The 10,949-nt window shown below is 43.1% G+C and overlaps 1 protein-coding gene across 2 annotated transcripts in view; it reads left to right on the top strand.

Moving 5' to 3' along the window:
- The window catches only part of LOC104866842 (solute carrier family 22 member 1), a 24,940-nt gene extending 17,880 nt beyond the window's left edge, over positions 1–7,060 (top strand). For both annotated transcript variants that reach the window (XM_010631047.3, XM_010631049.2), the window contains exons 9-11: positions 3,663–3,775; positions 4,338–4,437; positions 6,518–7,060. In XM_010631047.3, the coding sequence (XP_010629349.1) occupies positions 3,663–3,775; positions 4,338–4,437; positions 6,518–6,584 (280 nt within the window). In that variant the 3' untranslated portion in view covers positions 6,585–7,060. The remainder of the gene's footprint in view (positions 1–3,662; positions 3,776–4,337; positions 4,438–6,517) is intronic.
- Positions 7,061–10,949: the final 3,889 nt, after the last annotated feature.

Below are 10,949 nucleotides of genomic sequence, written 5' to 3'. Positions count from 1 at the left end.
GCAATAGCCCAGCCCGAAACCAATAAAAAGAACTTCCTCTCTCTCTCTCTCTCTCTCTCTCTCTCTTCCCTCTCTCCTCTCTTCCTGACCTGCCTTCCCGAATAAAGTCTCCTGTTGGACTGTTCCACATGTGGCCTAGTTGTTAAGCGTTGCTGTGCCTCTACAGATGGAGTAAAATATTTTTCCAAAATGTAGTTTGATGAGTTTTGATGATAAATATATTTAATTCTTTAAGCACTGCCATGATCAAAATAGACTATTTCCATCACACACCACCCAACTTTCTTCATATCTCTTTGCAGTAAGTATCCTTCTCTCTACTTCCATCCAGATCCCAGGGGCCGTGAATTTTATTTCTGCCCCTATAGTTTTGTCTTTCTCAGGTTGTCAATGTAAATTAAATAGACTTAGTGTTTGCCTTCTTTCACTTTGCAAGATGGGATTTACTTGTCTCACTGCATTTATCAATGGTTAGTTCCTTTTCGTTGCAGCATAGTAACCCAAAACAGAGATATACCACCATGTTTTTCCATTCACCTTTTGAGCAATTTTCAGTTTGGGGTAGTTACGAGACAGTTGCTATAAATGCTCATATACAGGTCTTTGAATAGACATGTATAAATCGCAGTTGAGTGAAAACTTAGGAGTAGGATTACAGGGGTTATATGAAGAGTATCTGATTCAATTTACATGAAGCCGTCAAATTGTTTTCCAAAGTGGCTGGACCATTTTGCGTTCCCACCAGACATGCGTGAGGGGGTCTAGCTGCTCCACATCCTTAGCAATGTTTGGTATTGTTTGTTTGAGTCATTCTGAAGATATTAGTAATTTTGTGGCTTTTATGTATCCTAATCTCTAACAAGATGTCAGGCATCTTTGTATGCATTTCCTGCCATCAGAATCTTAGAAGACTTGGTATTAATTATAAAAGTCACCACTCAATTAGAATTTTAAAAATTGCCATTATTTTAATCTGGCCTTTATTGAAATTTGATATATATTACCTTAATTCTTTTTTTCCTTTATATAAGTTGTCTCTTCTCCCTTTGACATTGTACCAATGGCTTCTAAGGAATATTTCAGCTCCTCAGTCTCATTTTACACCAGTACAGTTTCTGAGCCCATCAGTAAGCCAGAAGACTCATGATTCTGAGTCACCCTTTCCGTTCTTCTGCCAATTCCTTTATTAAAAGGACATATCTTAGACTCTCATCTGTGAAAAAGTTGTCTGGCCTGAATACAAAGGGATGAAGGCATTTAGAGGGAAAATCTTTTGCATTGGCAGCTCTGAGGCCATAGTCTAAAATAGCCAGGATAAACAATTTCATTGTCATGGCCACCAGACCCAGGGGACTGACTCAAAATGCAAACTGACAAAGATTAGTCAGCTTTGTGTTGCTATAATAAAATACCTGAGATAATCAACTCAATGAGGTGAAAGGTTTATTTTGATTTAAAGGTTTCAGAGGCTTCAGCCCACAGTCATTTGGTGCTCTTGCTTTGGGCCTGAGATAGCACAGTACATCATGGTGGCAGTATGTGCAGAGGAGGTCTGTTCACCTCATGGCAGCCAGGAAACAGGGTTGGGGAGGGCTGTGGTCCCAATTTTTACTTTAAGTGCACTTTCTCCCCTTAGGTCCCACCTCTTAAAGGTTCACCATCACCCTATAGTGCCATAGGTTGGTGATTAAGCCTTCAATATATGGGCCTTTCAGGAACATCAAAACCTTAGTAGTACTGAATGTCTGGTCTTCCATGGAAAAGGCCAAGTAGTCCGCCTCTGAGGGGCCCTTGACCATGCTGCAGACAGCGTGGGCGATGAGGATTATCAGGAAATAGGAAGGAAACCTGGGTGTTCAGAAGTAACTTTAAACCACACCCCCAACACACAATTAAGGTAGTCATGCAAGTTCCAATATTTTTAGTCAGTTAAATCAAATAAAAATCACAAAAAGGGAAATAATTTTTTTACTTTTTAAATACTGAAAATTCAAACAAATACTATTTGAACAATTTTGGCCCTGCTTCTTAGTCACAGGAGGCTTCCAAGTTGAGCAGCTCTCTTTCCCCTAACTCCAGGTAGCACATGTTGTGAGAACATTTGTTTGACTTTCTTCCACGTGGCCCTGTTTAGAAAACTAGCTTCCATTTATGTATCTTCATTGTATTATGAGCTCCTTGAAAACAGGAGTCCTTCCTCACACTTCTCTACATCTCACAAAACTGTCCTACAGCTGTGCGAATCAGTCCCAAAATACTTGGAGAATGAGTGAATAAATAAAGTGTCACAAAAATCTGAATTATAACCAAGGAGCCTACAATTATATCTAAGATCCATTTAAGATACTATAAGTCTGGGGCCAGAGATTTAGCTCAGTGCCGCCTGTCTTGCAAGTGCAAGATCCTGAGTCAACCCCCAGAACCCCCTCAAATAAATAAAAGTATAAGTCTGTATATTAGCTTAGTTGATAATACCTTAAGAGCAATAGATTTGAAGATTTCAAAAAATTTTTTTAGGCAAAACATCTTACCCTTTTAATAAAAAAAAAGACTGGGCCCACCAGGTAAAATGAGCCATTACCTTTCTATCTATTGGTGGGCCATTGCTTTTTCCTATAAACCAAGCCCATCTTTTCTATAGATTCACAAATTCCCACTATCAAAAACATAAATATTCCAAGCTCCAGACTATAGTGTGCCTGTCATTTATAGACCCTGACTATTTCTTAGAGTGTATACGTTTGAAATTGTATAACAAATCCCTTTATGTTGACATCAGAAGAGAAACAGTTCATTGCAGGCAGGAAAGCAGCAAAGTAGCAAAGTAGTGAGGAAGCAAGTGACTAACAGCAAGCAGGAACAGCAGTCCTCTTACTGTCCTTTACGTTCTATTCAGGCTACATGCCCTTAGGGAGGGTGGCATTCACACCCAGGGTGGGCCTTCCCATTATCCACACTCAGAACTAGGCCAAACTCATCACTAGACTAGCTTACTAATCACATAGCTTTGATCCTAGCATCACGCACTTAATCCCAGCACTGCACACTCTAGATCCAGCCACCTTTGAAAAACCCCACCTATGACCGTGTGAGGCTTTTGAGGGTATCTAGGCACAAGCCATGACATACAACCACTGTAGAAATCAGTATGGAGATTCCTCAAGAAACTCAAACTAGAAATTACATTTGATCCGTTATTCCACTTCTTCCCAAAAGAGTAAAAGACATCACATTTCAGTGATAACATGCATACCCATGCTTATAGCAGCACGATTCATGATAGCTAAATCTTGGAAGCAGCGTATAAATCAATCAACAGATGAATGGATGAAGGTGCGGTATTTACACACAATGCAGTACTACTCTACAATAAAGAAAGATAAAGTTGAATAATCAGTAGGGAAATGGATGCACCTTAAGACCATAATGTTAAGTGAAATAAATCAGAGGCAAAGCTTAAACATTGCAAGGTTTCTCTTATTTGAGGGGGAGAGAAAGGGGATGCAAACAGGAATTCAGATGTATTATTTACATGTAGCATCTCCATATAATGTGAACATTATGTACTACAACATGTACTAATAAAAAATTAAGTAATACTTTTCAAATGTAAAAGAATTGAATTGTAGAATGTAACCTTTTGATTGTCTGTATTTTACTAGGAGCCTTGGGATGATGGTGTGTTCTTCCCTCTGTGACTTGGGTGGGATCATCACTCCCTTCATGGTGTACAGGCTGATAGAGATTTGGCAAGCCTTGCCCCTCATCTTGTTTGGTAAGAGTTCAAGATAATTTATTACATCTTCTTTCCAGTCTGGTGGTGGGTATAGTGTGAGTACTCAACAGCTGTTTGTTGAGTGAATGTTGAGGAACGAGCACACTCTCCACTCATCTCCTGGCTCAGTCTGTCTCGCTCCTTGGGAAAGACAAGATGCCATTCCAAGGATGTAGTCAGAGATTTACATCCTCTAGCTTCAGAATTCATTAATCCACCCTACAGGGTAGAATTTGGGCACAGCCCTTTTTCTTATGCATTTGATTGCTAACTCTCCTCCTGCCCCAGCCTCCCAGCAGGTGTGTGCTACCACGCCCAGCTTACATTCCCCAATTCTTAAACATCAGTAGAAGTAAAATGAAAGCAGCGTTTTCTTATGCTGGCAGTTCTCCAGTTGTCCCATGGCTTTTATTTTCTACCTAAATGTTCCTGATAACTTTAAAAAATTTTTTCCTCCCCTCCTCCATAAGTTATCTGGACATCTCTAGCTCATTGCAGTCACTTCTGCACATGGTACTGGCTATGCTCTGATGCCTTCCTGTGCAATCTGTTTCATTTGAAGGGGTGCTGGGCCTGACTGCTGGAGGAATGACGCTGTTTCTTCCAGAGACCAAGGGGGTCTCTCTGCCTGAGACCATTGAGGATGCTGAGAACCTTGGGAGGTGAGGCCTTGGGTGCTGGGGTGGGCAGGCCCTCTGGAAAGGGCCACGGTGTCACCCTTCACTCCCCATTTCCCCACCTTAAAGGTTTAGGAGAGCATCATAGATATTTGGATATCTTAGTCTACTGCCAGAGCAGCTGTGAGTGGATACAAAATTCAGTAGCCCTTGCCTGTATGTCAAAGAAGAAGACTGTGGGAACCATGCATCTTGTTCCAGACAGCACCATAGAGAACTGTGTGCATGTGTCTGTGATGGGGCTGTCGGGCACCAAGGCCCCTGAGAATTAAAAACTTGAGCATTTTTACGTCAACCTCCTGACCTACTAGTACTGGTTGGTTCACATTCTTTAGTGAATTTCTTCACAAAGAATGGCTTACTATCATCATTCTTGTGACAGAGTATGCTTTAGTGGAGTTTCAGGCTCTACAAGTGCCTCTGAGGCCACCTCTGCACCCCTTTCCAGGCTCAGTTGTAGTGATTCCACAGTTCCCATGTACGTGTCCCTGTGCATGAACAGAATGACCTTCAGGGTCATGAAGACCTGGCCCAATGATTTGGCCCAGAAATATATAGCCAGTGTACTATCTAATTTACATATATTTCTTTGTACTTTGTTAATAGGCACTTGGTGATCTTTTAGGATGCTTTGTTTAACACTTCATAACCACGCCTGCCCTGTTCAGGGAGGCCAGGCGCTCCTGTTTTGAACCTGATAACCCAAGCTTCTCTGTTCTCAACAGACCTCTTCATGTTCTATTGTAATAGCTTGTTTTATTGTCCTCACCACTATGTGAGGTGTGATTAAAAAATGCAGTGCATGTTTAAATTAAAAAAATTATTACAGCAAAGGACACATTGCCTTTAATCCCCCTCAAAATACTCTCCCTCATTTGAAACATTTATTCAATCATTCTTGCCACTCTGAGGCAGTTCTGGATGTCCTCTTTCATGAATGTGAGTTACACTGTTGCGGCTTCCTCTGTGACCTCCGTGTTGATCATTCATGGTCATTTTGACTTTGGGGAAGAGCCAGAAGTCACATAGTGCCAGACTCAGTGAACTGGGTGAGTGAGTATATACTATAATGTTTTTATGAGTCCGCTTTTCCGTTGGATAGCATTTGGCAGCAGCATTCACTGTATTTTTTAGTATAGCTTGTAAAGATGCTTATGAAAGGAGACTTCTAGAACCGCATCAGAAAGTGGCAAGAATGGTGGGGTTGGCTGAAGCGAAGAGGAGCATTTGGAGGGGGATTACTGTTTGAGTGTCTTACTGTTATAAACTTAAAATGTAAACATTTATTGTACATTTGGATCACACCTTGTAATAATCCTTAATTAGCAGGAAGTCCATGGCCACAGAGATAATTTCTATCACTCCTTCTTTCCTACTTTCTGGGGAAACAATGGGGAAATGGGACAATGGGATACAGGGCGGCAGCCTTTATGAAACTCTTGCTCTGTGCTTCCTCACTGGAAGCAATCTACACCTTCCCACCGCAGCCTCTCAAAACACCGTGCAGCAGCTACTGTCGTCATTGTACCCACTCTACAAATGAAGGAAATGATGATAAGTTCCCTGAAAGTCACCAGGTTCAAAACAGAGTGTTGACTGTAAAGTTCCTGAGTTAGGCAGCAACTGGATGTGTGTTCCACATCAGGGTCTGCAAAGCCGAGTGACTATATCCAGCCCTGGGGCTCAGTGGTCTCTCTTGCCACCGCAGTTTTGCCCTCATTGCAGAAAATAGCCAAGCCAGTAAGTGGATAGGTGTGTCTGGACTCCAGTAAAATTTTATTTATTTACATTGAAGTTTGATTTCATTTCATTTTTCAAGTGTCATGAATATTTTAATTTTTTCACCTGTATAAATATTTTTAAAAGTTCTCATGAGAATGGGCCATAACCCAGAGGTCTCACACGGGCTTTGGTGTGCTCACCCCTATGAGCCCTATTTTTCCTTGTTCTTTGCTGTCTTTGTTTTGGGATACTTCTGCATACAAATTTGTAACAGTTTCTCAATGAAAGTGTGGATTGCATAATGATTGATATCAACTGTAATTTTTATTCGTGGTTGCTACAGGAAAGCGAAGCCCAAAGAAAACACAATTTACCTTCAGGTCCAAACATCTGAATGCAAAGGCACCTGAGAGCTGTTTTACTAGGAGCTGAACAGAAGAGATGAAGAGGGATTTGTTATCCAAAGAAACTCCCAGAAATCTTTGCTTTTCTTGTACTCTTCCTCATCCATGCCCGCCCCAAATTAATCTCAACCCTAAAGAATTATCTGAGTGAGCTTTGTCTTAACTTGTTTTATTTCTGAAGAACCCCAGATCTCTATCTTTTATCTATTTATCTGCTCTAATGAGAGCTGGTGTTTCTGTTGGTATCAAGTACAGTACTTAATTACATAAAGTACTTTGGAGGTCAAATAGAAATTAAATATTGGTACAAAAAAGTCTCTGCAACTGTTTTTCTAGAATGCTATTGTTAATTTACTGTCTGGAAGAAAATGTCTTTCCATTCGCAGAAATCTGTGTTGATAAAAGAGTTTCAATGTGTAGATTGCTTGGTGAGCCTTGGGTTTTTAAATACGGTGGTTCTTCCAGAAAACTACCTCAGTTGAGTTTAAATAAAGTGATGGAAGCAGACAGGATCCCCCTTTGAAGACCATCTTAGGAGGGGTGTTTCGTCCACCTATGTTCCAGGAGTATGTTACTCTATGTCACTCTTGGGTTTGGTTCTTACTGGTGATTCTAGAAAATGAACTCATATACTAACTGTGAAATAGCATAATAAATACATCAAAAAGAGTTCTCTTTTACCATGAGTCATGTGCTTCTTGAACACCGTTAGTGATCTTATTACAAAAAACAAAAAACTTTATTTTAAAATGTCTTTACCTATAAGATAAACCACGAAGATGACCTACCAGCCAGTCCTCAGAAGTTCCTAATGTGAATTGGTGGCCTGTTCCTGCGAAGATAAGTGATGGCCACAGGCTGCAAGGCATGAGTTGGAAAGGTGGAAGTGAGCAGCACTTTGGGCTTCCTTTGAGAAAGGAGAAGGCCTGAGGTGGAGCTCAATGGAAGAATGCTTGCCCAGAGAGTGGAAGGAGGAGGGGAAGGAGAGGGAGAGAGAATAGGCTTTGCTACTTGGAAAACAAGTAATCTTTGGCCAAAAAAGAAAAAGAAAAGGACCTTTTCTTGATCTTCTCAATTCTGGATACACAGAGTGACTCTAGTGCTTCCCTTCAGCTACTCCGTAGCAAAACCTTCAACTGTGTCTAACACTTTCTGATCATAACAGTGATACCCTACTGGTTAAAAAATTGCAATCTTTGAATAGTATTTTTCAAATATGTACTAAAATGTTCCAACTTTTTCAACAAAGATCATTAGCAGCGACAGCATCCTCCCCAACTTCTTTCTGTATGACAGACCTGTGGGAAAGGTGCAGAGCTTGCGGGTTCTTGAGCGGGTGGTAGAGAATAGTGAGCTGACTTAGATAACACAGCAGGTTGGGCCTCAGCAAGGTCATGTGAGCAGTTGGCCGTGGGTCTCAGGAGGAGGTGCCCACCAGGAAGGTCTGTTCATGGCATGGTCTCTGGGGGAAGATGGCCAGGTGTAGTGGGCACATGTCTGTAATCCCAGTAACCTGGGAGGCTGAGGCAGAGGATAGCAAAGTAACTTAGTGAGATCTTGTCTCAAAAACTATAAGGGCTGAGGATATAGCTTAATGTAGAGGCCCTGGGTTCAACCTGCAATACAAAAAAAAAAAAAAAAAAAAAAAAAAAAAGAAAAAAGAAAAGAAAAAAGAAACAAAAATATACCTTAAATTTGCCTGATGTGTCATAGAGATGACACTGGGGACCCATCCCTTCTTGCTTTTATTACTGTCACCCTCCTGGAGCCAAAGTCAATGTAAGAAAAGTGGGGGTGGAGCAGGGCATCTGGTATTGTCAGAGCAGAAACAAATTGATTGGGGGGACTGCCTAGCATTAAACACTTGGCAAGCTAGTGAATGTGACTCAGGCATTGGGAAACATTAGAGGTGCCTGGTGAGATCACTTCTGGGGAAGCCTAAGGCTCTCTTGGGACAATATGGTGTGGTCATCTGTTCATTCAGCAAACATGTGGTGTACTTGAGAAGCTGAAGGCAGCTGTAACAAAAGCTGCTAGCAGTGCTGGCCTAAGGCTGTGTCATCGTGGGCATGTGGGCACCAGCTCAGAAGAGTGGCACAACTACCCCAAAAAGAACATGGAGTGAGGGGTCTTGACAATCCTTTCCCCAGTCAAGGCCCAAACATTTCTTTCCATGCCTATAGCTCAGCCTTCAGGGACGGCTTCCCGTCATCCACCGAGCTTCACCATGTTCAGCCAGCAAAGGGTGAGGGGTCTAGGAAGGGGCTGAATGGGGTGGCACTACTGGGGGTCCGGAGATACAGGGATGGGTGTCTGCAGAGGGGCGCAGTGATGTACTGGGGAGGAAGCCACCACTCAGCTTTGCTGTCAGATATTGTGTAGACTGAGGGAGGCACTGTTGTCCCAGAAAGAAGGGACTCTGGGCTAGGCCTGCAGGGTTCAGTGCTTCCACCACCTCCTCATGGTCAGAAGCAAGTGCCTCAGCCATGGAGATGCTCTCCTCACGTCAGAAGACTGTGCGATTCAGAGAGAACTACTCATACACTTCCGTGGCTCCTGCTTCTGTTGCAGTAGGTGGGTCGAGCATCTCCAGCTGGAGAAAGAGCAGGGCCACCTGACCAAGCTCACTTCCTGTACTTCACTGCTAAAGGCAATGTGTCCAACCACCTGTGCCACTTATACCTCTTCTCTGCAGGTGCAGTTGCATGTCTGATTATTGAGATGTCAACAGATCATATGAATCAGATACGTTTTTGCAATTTTATTTATTTATTTGTTTATTTATTTATTATTTTGGGGGGTACCGGGAATTGCTTTTGGGTCCTTGCGTTTGCAAGGCAGGCCATCTAACCACTGAGCTAAATCCCCGGCCCTTGTGTTTGCAGTTTTAAAAAAGCCTAACATAAGATCACTTATGAGACAGCTTTGTAAATATTAACTCATGTGGCCCCTGCAACAAGATTTTAAGAAGATAGCTCTATCTCCATTTGAAGGTGAGAAGCTATGTTAAGAGATGTTGCCTGAGAATACAGGGAGGTGGGCCTTGAATTTAGCTCTGCTGGACAAGGTAGTGGGGAGACTAAACAAGAAGGGGGGATGGAAGACACCTGCTCTAAGAGGCCACGTTCCCTTGTTTAGCTTTGTCCTGGAACCTGGCAGTTCTGATTGTACCTTTGTCCCTTGTCCAGGCCTGCGGGTGGCAGAGGACAGAGGTCATCCCTGAGCTGGGACATCTCAGTATCCTGTGCTCACTTGTCAAGCCTGCTCACAAGACATTCACAGGTATTATTTTCTTTTCATGCTATTCATAAAAAAAGAACATGTTAGGGAAAATAAGGAAAGGAAACAAAGGCGTGAGCTCAACAGGACAGGTTTATTTCAAACAAAGCTGAGAGGGACCGCCTGGCACATCAACCAGAGCAAATCATCTCATACAGGCTATGGGTTCTTTCACAGAGCGTGAGGGTGGAGTTCAGGGAAAGGGTGTGTGGCTTCTGCCAAGAAGGAGTCTTGAGAGAGCAGAGCACAAGTGGTAATGTGCCCAAGGCAGAGGCTCGGGAAAGCGCAGGGAGAGTGGCTGCTGTTAGCAAAGCTGCTGATGATAGGAGGCCCTAAGTGCTGCTGTGCAGGGGTCAGAGTTTAGCGCGGTCTTGGGTCAGCCAGGGGTGGTTGGGTTCCTTCAGAACAGGCACAGCGCATGCATTTCCACGGCCACATACTCCACACCCACACACAACTACACAAATCCTTAAAGCCAGTATGGGGGACACAGAAAATGAGACCCAGAGTGGCACTGGGACACACTGAGCTCTTTCAACCAAATAAAGGAGAATCATGGTCTCTTGGGCGCTCCTGTCTCTTGCCCCCTTTTCTCCCCCGGTTTACAAAGAAGGCTTTCTCTGCCTTTGCCTCATCTGTCCAAAAGCAGTTCCTGTGACGGCATGGATTGTGAGCCCTCTTCCTGGAGTCCTGCCCACAGGGATTTGAGGTCAAGGCTGACCTCCCCAGAGACTGTCACCTGTCCTCCTGAGGGCTGCCAGTGAGAGGGGCTGTGTCTGCATAACCAGGCAGCCTTTGCTTCCACAACCGGTCACCCCTCTCTCCAGAAGCCTCATCCTCTCTTTCTTTCTGGAGCTCAGGTACAATATATGCTGGAGGCACCTGGCATTTCACCCTGTCACACTCTGTGAGGCTCCCATGCATGTGCAAGTAGTAAATGTGCGTGTTTCTTTTCTTCAGTTCATTTGCCTACTGCCACTTTATTCAGGAGACTCAAATGATCAGAGCTTCAGAGGGTGAAGGGATGGAGATATTGGATTAACCCCAAACCCCTCATAACAGGGATTTCTTGGACTAATCTAACACTTTAAT

This window comes from Fukomys damarensis, unplaced genomic scaffold (assembly GCF_012274545.1).
Source record: "Fukomys damarensis isolate Sample0158 unplaced genomic scaffold, DMR_v1.0_HiC HiC_scaffold_14, whole genome shotgun sequence".
In the NCBI taxonomy this organism is placed as follows: domain Eukaryota; kingdom Metazoa; phylum Chordata; class Mammalia; order Rodentia; family Bathyergidae; genus Fukomys; species Fukomys damarensis.
Note: the sequence above shows the minus strand (reverse complement) of the source record. Positions and strands in the feature narration are given on the sequence as shown.